Here is a 27,069-nt window from a genome sequence, read left to right as displayed (position 1 = left end):
AGAGCTACAAAATGCAAGAATAACGGAAAAGCAAGTTAAAAAAGTGAAGGGTGGAAAGGGTCCTGGTAATCTGAACAGGAGCCCACCAATGAAAAAAGGCTACGAGGAGAAGAAAACTGAAAATACAAAAAGGAAAAAAAATCAGCCACAACTGCTCCATACAGCAGTTCAGTTGACTTGGGAAGACAAATGGAAAATCCAGAATGAAAGACTCTCATCTCTTTACAATAGCCCTTGCAATATGTTTTACTCTAGCCAGACATTTACATCTATGGCCAGGGTCTAGACAGAGGCCATTTTCATTCAATGCTTTGAACTTTTTTCCTTTGCAAAGCTGTGGGAAAGAAAACAGACAGTAGATAGAACTGCTGTGCTTGAGAGAGAGAAGCCATATTTTATAATCCTTCTCTCTATCTTTAACTTCTGGCAATAAGACATTAGTTGCTGTAAATCTTTTCAGGCTATGTGTAAAATTTACTGAGGCATACCACCATTAAAGTTACAAAGAGGTGTATGCAGTGGTTAAAAAAAGTGCTTTCAAATAGCAGCAATGAGTTTACACATTTCACCTACCAAACGGCAGAAGCAGCACATTTGAAATGGTGCATCTGCAGTTAGGGGCCTGCAGAGCAACTGCAACAAATTGGGGAAAGGCCTTTCACTAATAAAAATATTTATAAATGTATATATGTATATATGGCAGGTGCAATTATTTCTTTTTCTTTGCACTGCAAATAATCTAGCTGCACTTTGATGGGAGGCATGGACAGGGCTGAGTATCTGTACCCAAGCCAATTTCTAAGATTTTAAGTCGCAAAGCTAGGATTGAACTGCATTGGTAGAGGGGGGTCCTCCCCAAGACCTCCCTAAACAATAAAATCATGGTTATAATTTTAAGGGGAAAAACCCCAAACCCCCAAACAAAACCCATTTTGAGGGAAAACAGACCTACTTTTACATTTTTTTGAGATCTACTGTAGTTTTGAACTTCCATGTTTCAAACCTTTTCCATTAAAATTCCCATGCTTAATGTTCTGGCCTGTAGTAGCTGTGATGTTAGCAAAAACAAAAAACAAACAAACAAAAAACTTTGGGAAAAAATTTAGATCTATACTTCAAGTAAGTCAAGTCATTAAAATAAAATATCTGGTAATATTTTTTAATTTGCTAAATTTTAGTACAAATCAACAGTCTAAGGATTTAGGACATTCTGAGGAGCCTTTATTTTCTGAAAATCTGCATCATTGCTAAGATAAATAACGAAACATTAAAACAGTATTTTGACAACTATAATACTTCTATTTGTGTTGGTTCTTAATTTAATTTCATGTCAAGTTACATTTTAGTTGTATTGCCCCTGTAATTATATCTAAAGTATTTTCTTTTCTGCCTAAACACCTGTTCTACATAAAGGTACCATTTAAAAAAATCCTAAACAGAATACTAAAGCAGAGATCCTGAGCAACATTCCTACCATGTTTCTTATTTTCATCATTGGTAAGAAATCCCAAAAACCCCAATGTCATCTATTTTGGGTGCTGAATCTAGGAATGTTTATATTCCTGTTAAATTTTGTCTGAATTTAAAATTTTTTTTTTAAAAACTAGGACTTTGGGCTTTCTAGAAGAATAGAATCATACTTATGGATGATAGATTTAGAGGGCCACCTAAAGTAATCTACTCCAACCCCCTCATTTTACAGGTGAGGAAACTAAGGCTGATAAGTTAAGTGACCTGCCCAAAGTTGATCAAAGTTACTTTCAAATTTTAAAACTGAGATCTTGATCTCATACATAAAACTAAACTAGTATAATGAAATAAAACATATACTTTAAAATTCAACAACACAGAATGAGGAAGCACCATAAACATTAAGACAAAAATGGAATGTTTTCAAGCACAACTACCAAATTATCAAGAAAACATTTGTGTGTATGAATAAATAGACGATACCATCCAAATGCCGTGTAAGGGAGTAAAAAAATACTTCTCTCTAGACTACATGCAACAGTACCCATGCATTCAGAAAGAAAGTATAATCTGCTTAGGAATTAAATAGTTGAATATAGTCCGGAATGACTTTCTGATTTGTCTGGGTATATACTGGAGACCCAAAATAAAACAGCTACAGAGCAGAAAATAGTGCTGATTTTAAACAATATTTAAAATCTTTTATTTACTAGCTAGGATAGTTATATTTTCTTAAGGAAAAACTCCAAACTTGTGAAATAAAATAAATCAAACTTATATGAAAGGTATTCTAAAATAAAGCTATTGTAAAACTAAAAAAAAATTTTTATACATAATAACATACTTTAAAGTCATGGAAATTTTACACATGCAAATGTGATTATAAAACACAAATTATAATGAAATGTTTAGTTAGCAAAATACTGATTAAAAAACACCTTTATATTGAGGGGGAAAAAACCCTAATTTAAAGTAAAGCCTCTGTTCTAGTCAAAGAAATTTTATTGACTAAATGTGAATTTTCTAAGCAATTGGTTTGCAGGCACCACCTGTATAAAAAGGGGTATGATTACTCTCAAAGCCTCCTGCCTACTGCCATGAGTGGCAGCTGCTGTTACTAGAGTCCAGATTTCCCAATTTTTCCCTTGTATCTCTCTGTCTCTTCATGGAATCAGAACCTAACTTAAATAATTCTTCTTCAACACTCAGCATGAAGGCACGGGGGAAAGGTAGAACCAAGAAAGCTAAGTTTGAGAATTACTATACATCTGAACATTTATACATGTAGAATAGAAAGGAAATGACTGTATTCAAGATCTGGGCCATGGGTCCCCACTTTCTTTGTGAGCAGCGACTACTTTCTATTTGCACTAAGCTCTTCTTGAGCAATGATTACGTTGTGATCGTTGGTTGTTGCTGAAAGCTGCCAAATATGACTCTCTCTCTTCCTTTAGCTCCGTAATCTTTTGAGAAGAAAAGGAGCTGTGAGGATGTCTTTCAGATACAGCTAGGTCTGGCTTCATGATCAAGGGATAGGGGATGCCTAGTCTTGGCTATGTTAGAAGGCACTTTCCCAAATCTGAAAAGTACCAGAATGCTCAAGAGGTACAATTTTAAGCAACTGCCTAAGCAATATACTTAGCTAAGCCAGGCAGATAAATGTTTGTGAACAATAACGTCCAGACAACTAGGGCATCAAAGGTTCACAGATCAAGTGCAAAAGAGCTCAGAGCCACCTGGTGCAACACTCTCATTTTGCAGATGAAGACGCTGAAGCCCTAGGAGATGAACTGGCTTGTTCAAGATGACCCAGGGAGCTGGTATCAGCTGCAGATTTGAACCAAAGTCTCTGACTCCACAGCCAGTGTTCTTGTGGAATGGGCACTTTGTGTTTCTCAGTTAACACCACGAGCCACAGGTTCCAATGGGAATGAAAAGCTTAAGCTTATAGTTTGTGAGTAATTGTGCACCTGACAGCAACATCAGTTGCAGATGCAGTTTTGATTCTTCATTTCAGCTCGTGGTTTTATGTGTCATGTTGGACAAATTTTTGGTGAAATCTGTGGAATGAAAAAGTCTTGTAGAACAACCTGATCTGATCTATAAATTTAGGGGTAAAGGTGAGAACTCAAAGCTAGAGTAATAATTTGTATGTGGAACTTGTTTCATTTTGGTTTGTAACGAATAAAAATATATTGTGACTAAGCTAAAACTACAAACTAGATGAAATGAGTGCTAAAAGGAGAGTGAAAATGACAAAACCCTGAGGTCACTGGATCACACATTCAAAGTTAGAAGCAATCACAGAGGTCATCTAGTCTGACCCCTTCATTTTACACATGAGGAATCAGAAGAAGTTAAGGAAAATATCCAGGGTCCCCTAAGTAGTAAACTGCAGAGTGGGATAGGAGCTCAGGCTCGCTAGCTCCTAATTAAGCACTTTTCCCGCTGTACAGAATGAGCTCAAACTCAATAATTTCCTTCCTCACTTCCTCTCTCCCTCCCTCCACACTGAGCTAAGGGAGAAGTAAGGACAAACAGTAATATTCATTACATTCATTACTTACATTAACAGAAATAGTGATTACTATTCCCCACCTCTTCAATGATTTTGTATTTAACTCATCAGTTTACCTGATACATCCCCTCATAGAATGTAACCTTCCTTAACGGAAGGTCCCATTGCTTATTTTTATCTTTGTATCTATATATCTAGTATAGTGTCTCTTACATAGTAAGTACTTATTAAATGTTCACTGAATTGAAACCTCATTGGAATTGAGGTTAAGTGACTCACAGTTACACAGCATTAATTGCACCGAATTGCATAGATCTTAGTGCTTAAGAAGATGACAATCTAGTTGAGGAGGTCACATGTAAGCACTTTGTAGCTTTAATGTAATACAAACGGCTGCTGTTGTTATGTACAGAGATAAATTTAATAGAAAGGCAATTAGATAAAAGAGAAAGAAAACTTCCAAATTTCAAAGAAAACTTTCTTGAAGTGAAAGCATTTAAACTAGATACTTAAGGTGGGATGTCAGTTTGAAGAGATCCGGGTACATTACTCAAGGTGTGCAAAACAACATGAGCAAAGGAGGCAGGAAAGTGTCTGACATTTCAGAAGGGATGGCAAGTGGTTTAATTGACCAGAGTATATGAAATGCGATATGTGTAGCATGGGATAAGACAGGTGAAATAGGCTAAAGGCAAATTATGCAAGATCCTGTAATGTAAGGAATGAATGTAAGGAATCTAAAAGTTAATCAATAATCAAAAAAAAATCCATTGAAAATTTCTGAACAATGGAATGATGTGATAAAATCTATCCATTGAAAAGATTAATCTAGAAGCAATGTATTAGATAGACTAGAAGAGGGAGAAACTGTAGATTTGGGAGATCTGTACCACTGTTGAAGTCCAAATGAGAGATAAATAGAGCCTGAACTAGGCGCCTAGTAGAGGGAGTGGTAAGACAGGGACAAACAAGAAAAATCTCTCCATTGGTAAAACTAAGATAAGATGATATACACAAAGATTACAATAATGTGATAAAAAAAAAACCAAGAAAAATAAAACAGAAGACAGTATGATGATAATGATCACTGTTGGCCCTAGAAAAGGATGAATGTGGAAGGGCATGGAATGCTGCATATTTTATCAGATTCAGTTTGATGTTTTGGTTGGTTTTGTTAAAAATTATTTTTAAAGAATATTTACAAGGGAAGGATACCTAGGCAGGGAGAAAAGAGTACAATATTTGGAAATTAATATAATATAAAACAAAAAGAAGCAAGGTAACTTTAAAAAGTAACCCATAGATTATCTACTATTTCTGTAACTATCTTTTAACTCCCTTGATATGACTTCCAACTCAAATACTCTAAACACCAGCCTACTGAAAAAGCCACCCTCAACAACAAACCATCTACCACAATGAAATAAAATTCACCAAGAATAGAAGAGGAATGAGAGTGGGGTGAAGTTTTATGACTTGTCATTTTCCCCTTATCAGGGTAAAAAAACCTTATTTTCCTTGTTTATTTACTATAAAAAGACCACCTCATTAACCACTACTAGAGAAAGTAATAAATACTACTAACAATAAACAAAATCATATTTCATTACATCAACACAACTAAGAAGTTTTTTTTTTAATTAAAACAATAGTGCTATCTTTCGTAGTTTTTTTAAAGACAACTTGCTCATTGGAAGTACGTTCACAAAAGAAGAATCCAGTTAAGGTAATATTACACTCAATCTTCATGTGTTGCTAGTTCTGAGTTACTACTGTTTCAAGAAGAGCAGCAGCATAGCATAGTGGGTAGAAATCTGGCCTGACAGAAAATAATCTGGGTTCAATCTTGTTTCTGACATATCCAGGCTGTTTGATTTTTGACATGTCAGGATAATTGCTGATCTTCATTGGTAGAGGGAGGCTGTTTACTGGGGAGACCTTTACACTGATGAATTTACATATGTGAACCAAGGAAAATGTATAAAGAATGCAATAATCTCTTTGATAACTCAGTTACAACTTAAAAAATTATGAAGAAATTTACCTGTGATTTTTTTTACCTGTAAAATTAGTCCATATTACTAAATAAAGAATATTACATCTAAAAAAAATATAATGCCTTTACTTGTACTGTTGTCCTTGAGGTTGGAGACTATTTTTGTATTTGTATACTTGGTAGCTAGCAAAATGCCTTTAATGTAGTAAGCACTTTAAATATATGTTTGTTGAATGCATTTTCTTCACCACTGATAGACATCTTGTTTTTTAAAGATTGTTTTTAAGATGCCATCTGATTTAAGAAAACAGAATTATAGCATATGATTGGAAAAATAAATTTTCTCTTTTAGTTAGTTTTCAAATTGAGTGTCTAGAATTCTACGTCTATAAGAAGGAATTCTATAGGAATGACAAATTAGGAGTTTCAAAGCAATGAACAGTTAGCTCTCTGGTTGGGGAAATGGCAAAAGTGGCCTGTATAAATGAGGTGAACTGGGGACTTTCCTTACTCTTGTTCCTTCCCAACCTTCAATTTTCTGTTGTGATGCTAAGGGAAAAAATGGAGATATAAAAATCCAAATAGATGGAAAGGTTATTTTCAGCTAACAGGTATAATAGAGAGAACAAAATATATGAAATCCTAGGAAAGGAAATAAAAGACAAAAAGGTTTCAGAAACACCTTGCAACCTACTTTCAAACTGCTTCAAACTTTTCAAATTAAAAATGTTCCCCTCTCAAGTCTTCTGTTATATTTAGTTTATATTTACTATGAGAGTATGAACACTATAGTACAGATGCTGAAATGATTCATCATGAAACAAGAAAATTATTATTATCAAGAACATTATCTGAATAATAATGTCATTGAGCAGTACTGGTTTCTTACCTTTAAAAGTTCAAAGTAATGTAGACAGTGGTACACAGGAGCTAGAAGTAGCCTGGGTAAAACATACTGAACAGCTTCTTTGAAACCTTCACCTATTGACTAGAAAAGAAAGTGATTTATATAGTTATAGTTTTTGTTTGTTTGCTGGTATAACAATGGACAATTTCACATAAAAATCACTATACCTGCAAATAGAGGGCTGCCCCAGGCTTGGATAACTGACTAAGAAAGTGGTCATGAAAACCAGGTCGCAATATGTCTTGAGCATACGACTCATATGGATCAAATGCCAATTCCTTTGAAAATAAAAAGCATACAAAATAAAAACTTTATAATAAAAAATCAATACAATTGAAATTTCTTATTGGAAAAAAAAAAGTAGCTGGAGAGCTATTGCTCGAGAGCCAGTATTCCTGTGTATGCATAAGCGTTTCAGGTTTAAAGACAAATAATCTCCGAGGTGGTCAGGAATATCATGTTCTCTTTAAAAATTAAATCATATCTAGATAACTACTATTTTATGGTATTTTTTTAAACAAAATTATTGCACAGATCTTAATAAATTGTTACATACTGAGTCTTGCATTTCCACATAAAGAAGGAATGTGCCAATTCTTGCAAATAGGGTAAAAAATTTGTGTATTTGAAAGCACCTGCCTACCACAGGATCTAAATATAATTGTAGGTAAATAAACAGTTGAACTAACAATAAGCTTTTCAAAAATTGGAGTTGTATAAGGAAATACCTTTCTTGCTATGTAACACTATGTGCTATAAAACTTACAAGAGTTATATATGAAAATATTTCTTGATTTAACTCTAGTGGGGCTACATCTTTTAAAACTCACTGTCCATCTTAGAAGAAAAAGTAGTTTCTTTTTATATGCAAACGTTTGGTATAAAGCAAATATTTTCTCAGGCTTGTTCCTTGGTAGCAAGATTACACTTTTCTATCCTGTAAATGGAAGGCAAATTTATAACACTGAAGATCAAATGATCTAGTGTTCAGAAAATACACTTAGGGGTCCATGTAGTACAGTGGAAAAAAAAAATGATGGCTCTGAAGTCAGAGAAGCTGACATCAAATCCTGTCCCTGTCACTTAATATTGTATGACCTTGGGCAAGTCACTGGACTTTCTGTTCTGGGCTTCTGTTCCCTAGTGAGTAAAAGAAGGAGATGGAGAAGATAGCCTCAAGGTTCTCTTTTACTCTACATCTAGGATGTCATGGCATTACTTTGAACAACATAATCAAAAACTTTCTCAGAAAGACAAGGGCACTGTTTTTTTTTTCTAACCATAAAATGTCCTAAATCCAATATAAACCAACACAGCTGAGAGTAGCAGTCAATAGCTTAAACAATGTAATAGATATACTATTGATATGTATTTAAAATCCAATCTTGAAGAATTTTTACGTAGCCAACTTTTATTTAATTTCCTTTATTATCTTCTGTTTCCTCTCCTTTTTCTTAAGAACATAGAACTGGGCTAAAATGGATGACCAGATGAGGCAATATGACTTAGTCAAAAGAACTTCTGTTGTTCAGTTGTTTCAGATGCATCCTACTCTTTGTGACCCCATTTAGTTTTCTTGGCAAAGATACTGGAGGATTTTATCATGTTCATTCTACAGATGAGGAAACTGAGGTAAAAAAAGGTTAAGTAACTCACAGTTACACAGCTAGTAAGTGTCTGAGCCGGATTTGAACTCAAGATCTTTATGACTTCAGGCCTGATGCTCTATCCACTGTGTCACCTAGCTGCCCCAGAAAAGAATACCGTACTTGGAACTTGAAGATTCTATACAACCAAGGAAGAAAAATTTGGCATGGGAAAGCTGCGAGGGGAAAGTCCTCCCACCATGCCAGAGATGTCTAACAGAAGCAAAAGTAAAATTAAACACTAAAATATATTTAGGGGGTTACTTTAGGAGTTCATTCTGAGACTTCCATTTGGGACTTTGCCACTTAGTGACTGTGACCTGCAGCAGTTTCTTCCCTAGGGGTGACAGGATTTAAACTTGGAAGGACATTAGAGATCATATATTCAAATTCTCTTATCTTAGAGATGAAGAAACTGCATTCCAGTTTGGTTAAGTATATCACTCAGTGATACAGAATGTAGTAGCAGAGCTGAGATCCGGACCCCAGCCTTCTCACAACATGTTCAGTGCTCTTTCTACTACAATCTTCTCTGGGACTCAGTTTCCTCATCTACAAAATGAGGGAGTTAGAGTAGGTAATTTCTAAGGTCTCTTCCAACTCTAAAATCCCACTATCTGATGACCTAATAACATTTGGAAAAGGGCCTAATAACTAGCTATTCAGCATCCTAGGTCTATTTCAAAGAACTGGAACATTCTATCCGCAGCTTACCAAAAGTTGGAGATTCCTAAGCCACTATGAGATATCCAATATATTTGAACATGTATACCAAGCAGTAACCCAGAGATTCTACAAAATAACATCTCAAGCACACTTGAGAGCCAATATTACCATGCTTGTATACGTGTTTGAGGTTTAAAGACAAACGATCTCTGAGGTAGGCTTGATTATCATTTGGTTGTGGTTGGTCAGTAATGAGGTTGAAATGTATAGTATCCAAAAGAAATTCAACAATCACAATAAAAAGAATTAACCTTTACATAGCATTGTAAGGTTTAGAAAACCCTTTATATATTTTATTTTATCTGAGCATCACAACAATCCTTTGAAGTAGCTGTTATGGGAACTATTGTTGCCATTTTGTAGATGGGGAAACTGAGGCTCTGAAAGGCAAAATGAGTTGGCAACAGGCATACAGCTAGTGAGTGTTAGAGGCTGAACCTGGACACAGTCAGGAGGGTTCCTGACTATAAGGGTGGTATTTTACTCACTACCCCACACTACTATAGTCTTGGGTATAGTTGCTCAAACATTTCTAAAATTTCATGTTTTCCAAGATTTTTTTTTATGATGCAGGGCAACAGAATCAATTCATATTTAGCATTACTTGAACATCAAGTTTAAGCTATGTAATGCTTTCATCTGAAGTAATTCAAAGGCAAAAAGCATTTTAGAAAACCAAATTCTGTTCATTTTTTTGCAATCAGATAAATGTTGCAGAAAAATTGATTTATAAAAAAGACTTCTCAAGTTATATTTACAAATAGTAATTTCAGAAAGCTAAGTAAAATCACCTTTGTTTTAATTGTTATCATCCCACTACCATAGAGGCAAGACCAAACAAAACAGCTTGCCTCAGAGATATTTTCCCATACAAGGGTCCTCTCCTGACAAGGTTAGAACAATGGTAAGGCTGTTTTGTTAAATCTGATTCCCAATACCTTTTCTGTTACTATCTGCTTTAGGAGTCACATTTGAATCCATTATCTCTTATTAGGCATGTTCTAGAAGTAACATTTGGCATTTAGGTTTAAAGTAGATTAAGCCTTAGATCTAAATCATCCTTTTGCCATCATGCATGTGCTATGTGATTGGTCAGGCTGGAGGAGCTAAATGCACTTCTGATTTTAGGACTAGTGAGAAAGGAAAAAATGGCAATTAAAGGAAATCACTAGACTTAAGAATGCCTTGATTATAGAGACTAGAACTTCCGAACTGAGCCATAATACATCTTTAGGAGCTTTACGAAAAGTGGGGCAACTGTACAAAATTTGCTCTTGATCTTAAGGTAGGAGTAGCACATGTATCTCTAGAAAAGCAAATTCTGGGAAGCAGAAAGGATAGTTAGTGGGGAAGCAGGAAAGGAAGATAGCATCAAGAAGTAGGAGATTAAGTGCTAAACAGAAAGCATAAAACCCATGAGGTAAAGTTTATGAACTATTCTCCGAGTGGTTTTGTTCACAGGCAAAGAAAAGACTTTTTAGAAAGCATTCGTATCTTTGTTGACTGAAGATGTAAAGATTGGCCTAGAGGCTAGAAAAAAGACCAGGTCAAACTTAGAAGAGCAGGAAAAGTTGATAAAGACCACCTATTACTTTATCTGTGTAATCTTTTAGCCTATCTACCCTAGTCATGGCCTGACTCTGCCTGCCTCAAACTCAGGCACTTAAGGCTTGTTATTGCCTTAACAGCAATTGTTTCTGTGGTTTTAACAATAAGCCGAGAAGTGCTAAGTACCAAGGTATAAATACTGGCAAAAAGGATATGTTTCATAAAAAAGAATTCAAAGTTAAGTACAACTTTCTGACATTACATGCAACTCATATGATAATTATGTTTGGTCAGCCTTGCTATTAAGTTTAAATCTGAATGATAATTCTCTTTATGATTCTTAAGTACACATAATTCTAATATCAAGAGCAATAGTACTTACTATTAAGTGGGATTTTAACATTTGAAGGGGATAGTCACATAATGACAGCAGCTAAAGCTGAGTTATAATAGAATAGTGTGTTTTAAGCCAGAAATTTTTATTCATATTGCAGATTTTTATTCATCAATGACTAATATTAAGTAGTGGTTTAAAATGTCACACAAAAGAATAAACTAGAACTTCTGCACACCCATGTGTTACATTAGTTATTAACCAGAGAATTTTTTTAATCAAAATTTCCCCTAAACTCAGACCTCTAGTTTTAGAATGTGAGCAGTAAAGAAAGTAAAGTGTTGGAACTGAGAGGAGAAAGAGAAGAACAAACAGGCAAATAAAGGATAAGCCCACTATTTCTTAGTACCTGACACTTTTTCTGGATCTTTCAAAGAAGACAGAGCCACCAGTCTTTCCCCTAGGTGGCCTGAGTCCCTCAGGACCTGATATTCAATTTTCTAACTCATTACCCTCAGTCCCCTAGAGAGCTAATTCATTAGAGTGGCCTCTCACAATGACCAGCACAGAATACGTGCTTAATAAATGCCTGTTGATGGATTCATTGCAAGATTATAGCACAGTAGGGGCAGCTAGGTGGAGAAGTGGATAGAACACCGGCCCTGAAGTCAGAAGGACCTGGGTTCAAATCTGACCTCAGACCAAACACTTCACACGTACTAGCTGTGTGACCCTGGGCACGTCACTTAACCCCAACTGCCTAAAAAAAAAGTTACAGCACAGTAAAGGTACCTCAGCTCTGTTTCCCTTGACCTTGTTGTATGGGAACAGTTTTAGAAGACATCAGCTTGCCAATATCTTTCACTGGCAGGATCAAGCTTTCTCTTATTACTTGTATGGTTGGAAAGAAATAGTTTTTTAAGGCTTAGAAGTATAATAGGATTTTTAGTGCCAAAGAACATGAAACCAACCATGAAACCTGTGAGCAGAGAATAATTAAAAAAAATTGTGGTACATAAATATAATGGAATATTATGTTATATAACAACATATTGACAAAATGTGACTACAAAGGCTATGTAGGGAGGCATGGGAAGACTTGGCATGAACTGATGCAGAGACGAGTAAACAGAAAACAAAGTTTACAATGACTATAATAATGTGAAATGGAAAGAACAATAACCCCCCAAACTGAAACTGAATGCTATGTATTTATTATGATCAAACTTTGCCTTTAAGAAGAGATATAAGAATGTATCTTCCTTTCTTTGCAAATGTGGGGAACTATGTACCTAAAGCACTACATACACTGTCAGACTTGATTGTTGATTAGTTTTGCTGAAATACTATTTTATTTTCTCTTTTTCATTCTTTGTTATAAAGGATAGATAACGGGTCAGCGAGGTGGCACAGTGGATAGAGCACCAGCCGTGGAGTCAAGAGGACCTGAGTTCATATCTGACCTCAGACACATAACACTCTGTGTGGCTCTGAGCAAGTCACTTAACCCCAATCACCTCACAAATAAAAAAATAAATAAATAAATAAATAAACAAATACATGAAAGATAGATAACTCTGTGGGTAGAGGAGGGAAATGAAATATAATTGGAAATGAAGGTCATGTACAAACAAAATATCTCAAACTTTAAAACATATATATCACTTATATATAACATGAAATATATGTTAAGGTAAGAGAGTGGCTGGTATATGTGTTTGTGTGTGTGTCAGGACAGGATAGCTGGCCAATTAAAAGCTATGGGAGTAGGTGAATAACAAACGAAAGTTGGATTCCACTATGGTTTTTGTTTATGTATATATATATATGAGATTTTGTGCAAAAATAAATTCTTGTAAACATGGCACTTACCTCTGCTAAGTCTTCAAAGCAGCTACCAACTAATGGATGGGGACTGCCTTCATCGGTCATTTCTACAGTGTCTTCTATATGGCCCAATAATTTCACACTGAGTTCATGAACATCTGCTATACGACTAAATATATTTTCTACATCCTGTAAAGATGAAACATCTATTAACAATAAAAAAACCACCTTGAGATGTTAAATACCTGAGTACAATAAGTAATTGCAAACATGAGCCAACAGTTCCTTCAATAATAGCAAAAATCAGGTAAGATGTAAAAATTGGCATAGTTTCAAACTACAGATAAAAAAAACAATGAAAAGAAAAGGGATGCATACATATGCAATTTTGGCTTATATTGTGAGACATATCTCCCTATGTGGCTAATATAAAGCTTTAAGTTTAGGAATCACAGTAGATTTTCTGATTCAGTTAAAAAAGTTAACTGAGATATTTAATGATAATAATAATAATGATAATAGCTGGAATTCATATACAGCTTTATTGTTTGCAAAGAACTTTATATATATTATCTCATCATGTTACCTTACTTCACAATAGAACTAGGTGATATTATTCTCTCCCTTTTACTGATGAGGAAACTGAGGCAAAGAAGTTCAGTATCTTGATCAGGGTCACACATACATAATAAATATATAAGGCAAGATTCAATCTTAGGTCTTCCAGATTCACAGTGCTTTCCTACCTCGGGAAAGTACTATTTATCTGAGGAAGTGTTGTGAAAGGATGTGGAAAAGAACCACAAAGAATAAAAAGGAATGAAAGGAATACTCACATTGATGAGAACAAATATCCATTTAAGCATGGAAGTAGTATTTAATTTGTCCTATGTGAACATATTTCAGAGCCTAGAGATTCCTGGATCTAGAAGGACAACATTCTCAAGCATGCCTGCCCTGGTGCAAGGGACTTTAAGTACTTAGTACTGTGACAGGTACCTCATGACCACAGCCTCTATGAAAACTTATTAAATGAATAAAATCTGAATTCTGAATGATGATAATGCTAAATTCCTAATCATACTAGAAGCGCATCATAAATGTCTATCTTCTGAGGTCTATCCTCTCCTGATATGCTCTCTTGGTAATCTCAATTGCTTTAATTACTGTCTCAATATAAATGACTATGAAATCTATACCTAAATATTCTCCTGAGCTCCAGCCCCAAATTGCCAATGCTGTATGGGCATTTCCACTTAAACATTCCATGAACATCTCAAACTAAACACATCCAGAAGAGAACTCATCACCTAGACCTTATCCTTTTGTCAGTTTTCTTAATCATCCTGATTTGAAACAATGGAGTCATTTTGGATGCTTCTCTTTCCTTCACTCCTTATGTTCAGTCATTTGTCAAATCTTGCCAATTTTATAACACTTCTCTAACTGTCCACTTCTCTCTACCCACAGAGCCCAGTCCAGGCTCTTACCTCTTATATAGACTACTATGACAACATCCTGACTCCAGTATTACTACTTACCAAATTATACTCTGTACAACTACCAAATAAACTTGCAAAGACATGGGTCTATGCCATTCCCCTGCTCAAAATCCTTCCGGGGATCCCTGCTATTTCTAGGATAAAGTAAAAATTCCCTAGCCTAGCACCCAGGGCTTTCTACATTCTGGCCCCAGCTTGCTTTTCCAAGCTGGTTTTACATCTCTCCAATGTTCCCCTGAAAATGGACTACTCTTGAGTCCCTAAACTTGTCACCCTGCCTCCAGTAGCTGTGCCTGGAATACACTTTTTCTTCCTCACCTCAACCTCACAGAATCTTCATCTTCCTTCAAGGGTTAACTTAAGTATTACCTCCAAGATGCATTCTCAATCCCCTGGGTTAGGGAATTCTCCTTCCTCAAGTTTCTTTTATACTGATCCATACACGTTTATCACCTGGAGTAGAAAATGTAAGCTCCTTGACAACAGGGGATACAATGTCCTCCCTCCCCCACTTTGTATTCCTGGTGTCTAATACTGAGCCTCACATACAACTGGCACTCAATAAATGTTAGTTGAATTGAATTGAAGAGAGAATCTTGAATGTCAAGATCATCCAGGGTTTCTATTTTATGTGATGGGCAACAAAGAGATGGGACTTTTAAGTGAAAGAGATGCTGTATCAGAGAGATGACTTAAGAAGATCCTTGGGTTGTAGGGTGAGTATGAAAGGTGTGACTGTGGTCATCACAGTCAATAAACAAGCATTTATTAAGTGTCTAACATGTGGTGCTGGACTCTAAGGATAAAAATACAAAGAATGGAATAATGCCTGCTCTCAGAAAGTTTTCAGCATGAGGGAAACACCCAATACGATAAAAAGAGAATAAATACAACTGAAGAGAGTAGTTTAGGAGGAAAAGTACTAGGTGGCACAGAGAAGAGCATGGAATTTGGAGGCTGGAAGACCTGATTTCAAATCCTACCTCAGACTCTTACTGTGTAACACTGCGCTAGTCACTTAAATCTTTGACTGCCTCAGTTTCCTTGTCTGTGAATAACAGCATCATTCTCACAGGGTTGCTGAGGGGATCAGATGAGTTAATATATGCTAATAATTTTGCAAATCTTAAAGTGCTATATGAATGCTAGCTATTATTATTATCATTATTATTGTTACTACTGCTCCTACTACTAGCAATGGTGGAACATAAAGACAGGCTTCATGAGAACATGGTACTTGAGCTACATCTTAAAGGAATAGAAAGGTTCCATGAGGTGGCTGAGGAAGATGGGACCTCCATGGAAAGGCATGGAAAGAGGACATGAAGGGTGTGAGAAACAAAGAGATGGCCAAGGGAGGGAGAGAGATTGATGGATAATGAAGTCTGGGAAAAAAGGTTGGCTTCCAGTGATAAAGGGCTTTAAAAGATGAATGGGGGACTTGGATCCTATGCCAGAGGCAAAAAGAGTCCCTGAGTTCATTGAATAGGGAAGTAACATGGTCAGATCTGTGCTTAAGTGAAATAGTTTTGAGAGCATCATCACGGTGTAGGTAAGAAGGGATAAGGGGATGAAACAGGGTTATTAGTAGATTAGAAAGAAGGGGCCAGAGGTGACTGGCATAACAGAGGCATAACCAATAGCACTTGACAATTGATTTGAGGGGAAGTGGGTTTTGGTATTTTGGCTTTTGGCTGCTCCTGTGGTGAGAAACTCCCAGAGAAGAAACACTCTCTACCAATGCTGATGGACATCCTTTGAGAGGGTAAATGACCTGCCTGGGGTCACAGAGCCCAGTATGTTTCAGACTCAGACCTCTAGTCAGGTCTTCTTGACTTGAAAACTGTCTCTTCATCAATAAACTTTTATGCCTCTTCATAGGAGGACGAGGTATAGAGAAGCAGTCAAATATGACTGATATTATGAGCATGGGTAAAGAGGATGAGATAAATAGGAATCATCAAAAGAAAGAGAAGTTATTGGAAAGGGTGGATTTTAGGTGAAAGATAAGTTCATTTTTGGATATCCTGATTTTGATTTGTTTCAGTTCTGTGTATCAGTAGGAGAGAAATCACATCTCCAAATTTATTATGATGACCACAGTCACACCTTTCATACTCACCCTACAACCCAAGGATCTTCTTAAGTCATCTCTCTGATACAGCATCTCTTTCACTTAAAAGTCCCATCTCTTTGTTGCCCATCAAATAAAATAGAAACCCTGGATGATCTTGACATTCAAGATTCTCTCTTCAATTCAATTCAACTAACATTTATTGAGTGCCAGTTGTATGTGAGGCTCAGTATTAGACACCAGGAATACAAAATAGGGGAGCGAGGACTTGTATCCCCTGCAGTCAAGGAGCTTACATTTTCTACTCCAGGTGATAAACATGTATGGATCAATATAAAGGAAACTTGAGGAAGGATAATTCCCTAACCCAGGGGATTGAAAATGCATCTTGGAGGTAATACTTAGGTTAATCCCACCAAGAAAGAAATACAGAAAGCAGTTGGAATTTCAGGATTAGATTTCCAAGACATAGGACCTGGGGGTGGGGAGAAAAGGGATGGAGACATCTTAGAGTCATCAGTGCAGAGTTTATTGGAAAGGGATGAAATCACCAAAGAAAAAGACAACAGAGAAAAAAGGGCCAAAGGCAGAACTTTAGGGATCACTCCTGCTTAAGGGGAAGAAAGGAGACAAGGAGCCAATAAGGGTAACAGAGAAAGTAAGACAGAATCATAACATAAAATCCAAAGTAGGAGAGGATAAAAAGCTCACAGCATCAAAACCTCTAGGAAAACAGAAGTTAGGATTAGTTGTTGAAAGTCAGTCTCATATTAAAAAAATACTATTTCTGAATATTCTAAATCCAAATTTAAAAGGCTTATATGAATATAAACCCCATATTATGGTGATTGTATTATGCTCTATTTGTAATAATACTTACGTGAGAAGAAAATAATTTTGAATTGGAGACAAATGGTTCTCTAAAAACTTTAATAATGAGATTAAGTTCCCTTATATATTGTCGAACTTCAGCCATAAATGCCTTTACCAGGTCATAGTATGTTTGTTCCCCTGAAGTGGAAGGTTCTTCATCAGTTAAAGATAATATATTGATATCTTCTACATCTTGATGGAACATATCCATCAATACCTACAATAAACAAAATTATAGAAAAGAAAATGAGTAATTGGGTCACATTCAAGTTTGAAGTTAAAATTAATAAGATTTACAGCAATCTGAACAGATTTTAAAAGATGACAAGGTATCATGTTAAAGTGGAAAGATGAAACCAGAGTTGGGAAAGCTGAGTTCAGGTCCTGAATCTTTCACTTAACTAGCTATGTGACTGTTTAATCTCTATGACTCTCAGTTTCTCCACTGGTGAAATAGGTAATACTTTCGTTGTTCAGTTGTTTTCAGTAGTGTCTGACTCTTTGTGACCCCATTTGGGGTTGTCTTGGCAAGATATGGGAGTAGTTTGCCATTTCCTTCTCCAGCTTATTTTCCAGATGAGGAAACTGAGGCAAACAGGGTTAAGTGACTTGCCCAAGGTCACACAGCTAATAAATATCTGAGGCCATATTTGAACTCAGGAAGATGAGTCTTCCTGACTCCAGGACCGGCAATCTGTCCATTGTGCCACCTAGCTGTAGGAGTGTTGCAAGGAAGGGATTTTATAAAAGGTAAAATGTAATAAACAAGATTTTTATTATAATTAAAATGAATGTCAAAAGTATTGTGATTTTAAAGTACCCTCTAAATTTTTCTGCTCAATTACATTTTAAAGAACTTTACTGAAAAGAGAATGAGTCATTTATAATAATAATATTAATATCATCATCATGATAACGATACATCAGTCAGTCAAGAAGTATTTATTAAGTGCATATTATGTGCTAAACATTGTACTAATCACTGAGGATACAAAAAATGGGACAAAAATAAGGCCCCTGCCCTCAAAGAGCTCACATTCTAAATGGGCAGACAATCTGCAACGATTTTGCATACAAAATATAGACAACACAAATTCTCAAAGGGAAGATACTAACAGTGGGGGAGAGAATGAGGAGCTCAGGAAGGTCTCCAGCAGAAGGCAGATTTGATCTAAGTAAGATTAACCCCAAATACAGCTTCACAAAAGAGATAATATAAAATAAAAATCTAAACACGTATTAGATACATTTAGATACCATATAGTTCTATCTGAATATTTTGTTAGTAACTAATCTTTTAAGAATTAAAGATTATTAGTAAAAATAAAACACAGATGTTACCTACCTTATCAGCACACATTGCTACTTTAATGTCCTGTTTTGTAATTTCATAATGTCGTATATTCCGTACATAATTTCCAACCAGCTTTAAAATATCTGCAGAAATGTATTCTAATACTGCTACTATGTAAACAGAAACCTGGTGGTCAATTTTATACCCTAAAACTTCCTGTGAAATAAAAAGAGAAATATTTATACGGAGTAAAATTAATACAAGGTAGAAGAGAAAGTAATGTAACACCTTCTTTGAAGCAACCCCTATGCACTATAACTTTAACTGAAACCTGTTTGAATACAACATTCAATTTTTTTAAAAACAAAATTTAACTTTAAGCTGTTCACCAGGAACATGTTAGCAAAATTTGGAATAGAGAAAGAGCATCTCTAATAATCGGATAAGACATTTTAAATAGAGAAAATTATGACCAGGCTAGTTCCCAATTTAGAAACTTACCTAGTGAGAGACTGCATGTGCAAAAAATAGCAGAGAAGTACCCATAAGAGCAACTGCCCCTGTGCTCCTCAAATCAAAACATTCCACAAGTAACTGATCTGAAGATGTGATTTCCCTCCTACTGATACACAGAATTTGCAAATCATGGATGTCCAGTATTAAATGCCACACCCCCCACTCCACACCTGGACTACATAATTGCTAAGGTAGAGAAAATTGTTCCACTCAAGCTTGGGTCTAGAAAGTATTTTTTCCATTGAAATTATGTTATAAATGGTGGTTAAATATAACTCTAATAGTACCAATAGTACTGTACTTCAGATACACTGTAGGGTATGTATTCTTTGGTGGGCTGGACTGGGATCTCAACTACCATTTATTATGTAATATGTGTGTGTGTTTATTCTTTTAGGGCTGACTTGCATTAATGTTTATTTTAGTTAGTCAGTCAATAAGAATTAAGTGCCTACTAAGTGCCAGGCAATGTGCTAAGTGCTGGGGATACAAAGAAAGATAAAAGACAACCCCTATTCTCAAGGAGCTCACAATCTAACGAGGGAGACGACATGCAATCAGACACGTACAAACAAGCTATATACAGGATACTTGGGAAATAATTAGCAGTATCACTTCATTGAAGAGTGTGATGGAAGTATAAGGTATAAGAAGACTGGAAGGCAGTAGGAGGATAGGTGATGAAGGGTTTAGAATATCAAACAAGATTTGGTATTTGATCCTGGAGGTGAGAGGGAGTCATTGGAATTTACTGAGTAGAGGTGTAGGTCAGACCTGCGTTTTAGAAAATCACTTGAATGAAGTGGTGAGAGACTTGAGGTAGGCACACCAACCAGCATAGGTGGCAAGAACCTACACTAGGATACTGGAAGGGTCAGAAGAGAAAAGGGGGCATTTTCAAGAGATGCTATAAAGATGAAATTGATGGGCCTTGGCAACAGGTTGGTAAGAGATAGTGAAGAATCCAGGATGACACCTAGGCTGTGAGTCTGAGGGACTGAGAAGATGGTGGTGCCAGACAGTATATACCATATGTTCCCAATCTTCCTAAAGACCTATTAAATATTCTACACATTGCTAATTTAGGAATTTTTCACAGTTTACTAGGGGTGGGGAACCTGTGGCCTCAAGGCCACATGTAGTCTTCTAGGTCCTTGGGTGTGGCCTTTTGACTTAGTCCAAGTTTTACAGAACAAATCCTTTTATTAAAGGGATTTGTTCTGTGACATTTGGATTTGGTCAAAGGGCCACACTTGAGGAACTAGAGAGCCAAATGTGGCCTCGAGGCTGCAGGTTCTCCCCCTCTGGTTTATATCTATTTCATCAGAGAGGTTCAGTAAGGAGCAAATAGAAGTTTCTATACTATTTGTCTGAGTTCTTAACCTTTTCTGTGCCATGGATCTCTTTGGCAGTTTGGTGGTCTGTGTTTTTTTTAGCCTGTTTCTCAAAAATTCGTAATTGAAGTAAACATTAAATTTCAATTAAAGTTAATGAAAATAAAGATGTAATTTCCCCCTCACATCCAAGTTCAGAGACCCCTGGAAATCTATCCATGAATCCCCAAGTAAGAACCCTTGGCTTAGTACCTTCTTTACAGATACATAGCTCCCCTATAGCAATGGTTCTCAGGTGTGATCTTGACTGTTATCTAGTTAGTTAGACTGGTCTCTTGAAGTAATAATGCTTATAACTTTTTAAAAGTTTATAAATTTTGTTTGGAGGAAATACTTAGCAATTTATTCATATTAAAACCCAAAAGTCATCCTTTTGATGTCTTATCAAAAAGCAGTACAATTTTTCCTAATAATTTTAGTGAAATATTTCCTGCTTATAAGGAAGAGTAGATGGGAGTAGGTGGACCATAGGAACTTGTGTCTGAAAAAACTTATATACTTTGAAAACAATCTCAAAGAATAGGTTTTTATCCAAGATTTAATAAGTCTATGATACACTTTTAGTATTTGGGCAAAGCTTTATGGCCTCCCCCACTTTGAGAAGACTATGTTGGTGACTTGAGATATGAGAAGTCCATACAGACAGTTATACTTAGGGCTTTCAATCTGTTTCATTATTAGTGTTGTTATTGAAGTACTAAAAGCAATGATGGCCAATTAACACATTCCTCTGTATCTCAGGAAACTGTAAAAGAGGAATTTGATTCATCAAGTTACTATAACATGCAGTAAAATATCTTTAATTGCCATAGTGGTAATGTTTCTTTGTTTGAGAAATAAAGGAAGAATCCAACTTTACCTTTAATAAAGGGTGAATTTTTTCTACGGGGAGAGATAATGGATTTCTTCGCTTCCTCTTTTCATTAGCAGATTGAGCATCAGCTATTGCCCACTTATCAATTGGATGAGGAAAACTTTTTTGTACACGATCCTTGGAGAAATGAAAATAGGAATTAAATATCAAGTGCAGGCAATTTACTTGAGAGTGCTAGAAATAATGGAATAATACATGAATAAAGGTCTACTATACACAGTTTTCTCAGTTTTGATTTTCAGATTTGAAAGCACACATCAAATATTTAAACTCATCAAAAAAAACCAAACAAACAACCTTCAATAGCCTGTCAGAGAAAATGAGAATTTTAAGTGTCAATGTATTTGCTTAATTATGTAATCAAAAGATACAATGCTCATTACATAAAAAAGACAGAAAAACTTCATTTGTACTACCACTGTGATCAAGGTACACACTGAATAGAATGTTAATATGATGAAACTGAACACTAAATATTTTACAACAGACATTCCATTTAAAAATCGAAGCAACTAATTACTGGTCAAAGAGTTAAAATATTTTACTAGGTAGGCTATGATGTAAATTTATTTCTACACATTCAGCCCAAAGGTATCAGAGTATTTCAGTAATTTGAACAATTTTCTGCAGAGAACAATTAGAACCACTAGAGGTCACTACTATATAACAATGTCATAAAATTGTTAAGTATTCCTTTTAGGACATAACTAGTAGTCAAATATTACTCCTGATTATTAATCTAAGTAACAATTCCTTTTCTGACTTACCAAAATCTTAACATGTACATGATATTGTACAGAAAAGAAAAGGGAAAACAGATCATAACTTAAATGATTCAGTTCCACCAAAATGTTTTTAAACCCAAACCATATTTATTTTAATCCACAGTTAATGTTAAGTCTGTTGAAACTGATGAGAATTGTTGAATCTAAGAAGAAAGGTATCTTAGTATTATTTAAGGAAAATAAAAGAAATTAGAATGCAGGGACAAAGCACTAAAATATAACAACTTGAAAATGTCCGTTTCTGGTTTAGGTATTAGGACTATACTGATCTCTTAAAAGGAATTTTGAGAATAACTTTTATTGTCCCTTAAAAATTTGATAGATAAAAATTTCCTGTGAATCCATCAGGATCAGGAGGGTTTTTTTCTTTAGTAGTTCCTTTACAGCTTGTTTAATTTCCCTCTGACATTATCTCCAGTTTATCCTTATGTATATTTTGTTTGCCCATTATCTCCTCCATTAGACTATGAGCTCCTTGAGAGCAGGGACTTGTTTTGTTTTTGTTTTTGCCTTTCTTTATAGCCCCAGTGCTTAGCACAGTGCCTGGAACACTTGTCGTTCAGTTGCTCAGACTCTTCGTGACCCCATTTGAGGTTTTCTTGGCATAGATACTGGAGCGGTTTGCCATTTCCTTCTATAGCTCATTTCACAGATGAGGAAACTGAGGCAAGCAAGGTTAAGTGACTTGCCCAGACAGCTAGTATGTGTCTGAGGCCAGATCTGAACTCAGAAAGGTGAGTCTTCCTCACTTGAGGCCCAGCACTCTATCTATGGCATCATCTAGCTACTGTGCTTGATGATGACATCCTTTGACTCAGCAATACTGACACTGACTGTATACCCCCAAATGGATCCGAAAAAGAAGAAAAATAACTATATGTACAAAAAATATTTATAGGAGCTCTTTTTGTTGTAGTAAGATCTGGAAATTAAGGGGGTACCTATCAACTGGGCAATGGCTAAAGAAGTTATGGTATATGATTATAACAGGATATTATTGTTCTATAAGAAATGATTAAAAGAATGGTTTTGGAGACCTCTGGAAAACTCTTATGAAGAAATTCAGAGTAAAGTAAATAGCATTAATAAAGCAACACATGCAACGACATGTTAAAGAAAAACATGAATGCTAATCAGTGGGGTGACCAGCCATGACTCCAGGGGACTGATGATGATGAAGCATGCCACCCAGCTCTTGAGAGAGGAGGTGTTTTTGGACATGACTATATTTATTTGTTACAAAGAATGCAACTTTTCTTTTTTCATTTGTGAAAGGGGAGTGATTAGGGGCAGAAGGGAACTAGTAATAGTATTGAGAAAAAAAGAAACAAAAGAGAGTCATTGAAGCATTATTAAAAATGCACTCAAGGGAATAGAAGGACACTCACAGAGAAATATAGTCAAGTAAGACAGCTTTAGAAGTGGAATGTTAATTTGTTAAAAAGCTGTACATAGAAATTCCTAGTTTCATATATAATCTTTTTCTCTACTTCTCTTTCTATTCTCTTTTCTCTACTTCAACCCCCTACCTGTTTCCCTTTCCTTACCCCTTCCTACCTCTCCCTCTTTCCTTCTCTCTTCCTTCCCCTCAACCCCAAAAGTTTGTGTGGTTATTTGGGCACAGGAAAAATAGTGGAATTAAAATCTAAAAGTGGAAAAAATCTGACAGGCAACCAAGTCCAATTCCCTCATTTTTCACATTAGAAAACTGGGATTATGGGTATTAAATGGGGTATCCAAAGTGAGATAGGTAAGTAAGCACCAGAGGCAGGATTTGAATCTAAGTTCTTTGACTCCAGAAACAGTGCTCTGGGAGAAGCTATGTAACCATGGTATATTCTATATCAGGTCTGGAAAAAGAAATTAGAGGAAGCATAGTGGCTGGTATTCAAATAATAGGCACTTAACAGGTGCTTGTTGAATTTGAGTCGAAGGAATGGTGGTATGGGGGTACTGTACCAGAATGACTTTAGGCAGGTACTTAGGTGAATCCCCAGAAGAGTCAGATGGAAAAGTCATGAAAGCAGAAATCAGTTCAGATAGAAACAAAAGATACAATTATAAATGGAGATCTGATAGGCTAATAAAGGAGGAATTAGAGACAAAATATAACTTCATTTTATAATATGAAAAAGGAGGATCAAAGAAAATTTTATATATGCTCCATGTCTACACATTAAAAAAGGAACAGTCAAGATGTTACAGCAAGGTGGAGTTTTTTTTTTTACTCTTTTATGTGTTTTAAATTCATTTTAATAAAAATGATTAACAAAAAATTCTACTTACAGAGATTTACCAAATCATATTATGAAATGGTTAAAAGCACATAATTAAAAAAAAAAACAGGATAAATTAAAAAGCTGAAGGGCCCAGATAATGTGCAGCTGAGTTACAAGATACAATACTAGACATTAAATAAAATAGAAGAACACCAAATCAATTAAACATTTTCTGTTGACAATAAGTAAAATACTGTTAATTTGGTCTTCATTAATTTGGAACCTGTGATACTCATACAGGAGGAGTAGGATTGTTCTTTGTTTATCCAGTCTTTTCTCCCTAGCTCAAATAATGTACATAAGATTAGAAGAAGGTTTACAATTCTTAAACTGTTTTTAAGCACTTAGATTTAATTCAAGTCAATCACGAACAATTTCTTAATTGTGCTGGGTCTGGTCCTTGCAGGAAGCACCAATGTACATGGGAGACCAAGTGGCGCAAGAGAAAGAGTGCTGCACTTGCTGTCAGAGGACCTGAGCCTCAGTATTGTCTCAGGCTCTGTGTGACCTTGGACAAGCCACTTGACTTCTCCATAGTTTATACCTATTCATAAAAATTAGGCAGTTAAATCTGGAAGGACCTTCCCAACTCTAAATCTATGAACCTATGATATATAACTATATGCTAATCAGAAAGCATTCTTATTTACTTATCAACACAGAACCACTATTCAGCAATATTTTGTTAACTTAAGCGATTTTGTTTATATTAGTAAAAGTGCTTTTTAAAAAATTAAAATCAGACCTAATGATTTATATTAGCTTTTCTCTAAATTTCTTTGAATTAGGTCAAATTTTTCCTGCATAATATTATTTTTCACTTGTAGCTTTCTTAAATCTATAGAATCCAATCTAATAAACATTTTTAAGCACCTCCTATGTGCCAGAAACTGTATTAAGTGCTAAGGATGCAGTTAATAAAAAGAAAGGCAGTTTCTGTCCCCAAGGAACTTACAATCTAATTGGGGGGGGCATTAGACAACACACAAAAAGGAGGAAAGGTTGGGGGGAACACCAAGGGTTACCCACAGTGTGGGCACCCTGATCTGTGGAGCTGAAGCCAGGCAAAGCAGCAGATGCAGAAGTGGGGTGAGTTGAGAGTCCAGTTTCTGCCCTCTATAAAGGAAAGTATTGGGAAAACTTTGGTACTCTATCCTCCAGCCCTCTGATTCAAGGGGAGAGGAGGCTGAGGGAGGTGGAATCACTCAAGACTTGAGTCAGCAGCATGGTGGTGAGTTTAGAAATGATGAGCTCATCCTAAGAGAGGGACCTTGTTGCATGGAATTGAAGGCAGGCAGAGTAGCAGGTGCAAAGTGAAGTGAGAATGTTGATTTGATGATTCCTCTTTCACCCCAAAATACATATGAAGTATTTGCTATGCTCACAAAACACAATAATAATTTGCGTTTTCTAGTTTAGTTTTCCAGTCCAGTTTTCTTTTTAGAAAAGAACTATGATTATTTGCCAATGGAAATGACAAAACTCAAAAGAACTACAAACCATTGACAACTGTATGAAAGACTGCTCCTAATCATTATTAAGAGAAATGTAAATCAAAATTTGAGGTTTCATCTCACACTTAGCAAATTGGCAAGATAACCAAGGACAGAATAGTCAATGTTGGATAGGATGATTTGGAAAGACAATCAATCACCAAGCATTTACTAAGTACCTAGTATTTTTGAGGAGGCAGCTAGGTAGTTCAGTGGATAGAGTGCCAGGCCTGGAGTCAGGAAGACTCCTCTTCCTGAGTTCAAATCCAACCTCAAACATTTCCTTGCTGTGTGATCCTATGCAGGTCACTTCACCCTGTTTGCCTCAGTTTCCTTATCTGTAAAATGAGCTGGAGAAGGAAATGACAAGCCACTCCAGCATCTTTGCCAAGAAAACCCCAAATGAAATCCCAAAGAGTCAGATGTGACTGAAATGACTCAACACATTTTGGAGGAACTGTTCTGGGCATTAGGGATACAAAGACAAAGAAAGCAACATTCCCTACTTCTGAGGGGTTTATAGTCTTATTGGCAAGGTAATAAATAAACAAACAAATAAATAAAATGAACACAAAATAAATGCAAGTCAACAAGCATGTATTAGTTAAGCATTACAAAGTGTTGTACTAAGCACTGGGGACACAAAGAAAGGCCAAAAACCCAAACCAAAACAGTTCCCACTATAAAGGAGCTCCCAGTCCAATGGAGAGGAGAAAGAGGACGATGACATGCAAATAACTATACCTGAACAAGACATATCCAGGATAAACTGGAGATAACCTCAGAGGGAAAGAATGGCTACCTGCAAACCAGTCAATAAATCTTTATTAAGTGCCGAGCATGTGCAAAGCACTGTGCTGTGCTGCTAGCTCACAAAGAAAGGAAAAACACAGTCCCTGCTCTCAAGCAGCTCACAATCTAATGAGGGGGACAACATGCGAACAACCATGTACAAACAAGATATATAGAGTCTAAATGGGAGATGCTCTTAGAGGGAAGGGATGAACCCTAAA

At 35.9% G+C, this 27,069-nt stretch overlaps 1 protein-coding gene across 2 annotated transcripts in view; it reads right to left on the bottom strand.

The window, feature by feature from the left end:
• Nucleotides 1–27,069, bottom strand: part of SOS1 (SOS Ras/Rac guanine nucleotide exchange factor 1) — a 194,467-nt gene that overhangs the window by 84,179 nt on the left and 83,219 nt on the right. For both annotated transcript variants that reach the window (XM_027865109.1, XM_027865110.1), the window contains exons 3-8: nucleotides 21,485–21,616; nucleotides 18,767–18,931; nucleotides 17,429–17,638; nucleotides 13,018–13,161; nucleotides 7,059–7,169; nucleotides 6,874–6,972 (exon numbers count right to left, since the gene is read on the bottom strand). In XM_027865109.1, the coding sequence (XP_027720910.1) occupies nucleotides 6,874–6,972; nucleotides 7,059–7,169; nucleotides 13,018–13,161; nucleotides 17,429–17,638; nucleotides 18,767–18,931; nucleotides 21,485–21,616 (861 nt within the window). The remainder of the gene's footprint in view (nucleotides 1–6,873; nucleotides 6,973–7,058; nucleotides 7,170–13,017; nucleotides 13,162–17,428; nucleotides 17,639–18,766; nucleotides 18,932–21,484; nucleotides 21,617–27,069) is intronic.

Source organism: Vombatus ursinus, unplaced genomic scaffold (genome assembly GCF_900497805.2).
Source record: "Vombatus ursinus unplaced genomic scaffold, bare-nosed wombat genome assembly UNPS02014778.1, whole genome shotgun sequence".
In the NCBI taxonomy this organism is placed as follows: domain Eukaryota; kingdom Metazoa; phylum Chordata; class Mammalia; order Diprotodontia; family Vombatidae; genus Vombatus; species Vombatus ursinus.
This window is presented reverse-complemented; position numbering and strand designations above follow the sequence as displayed.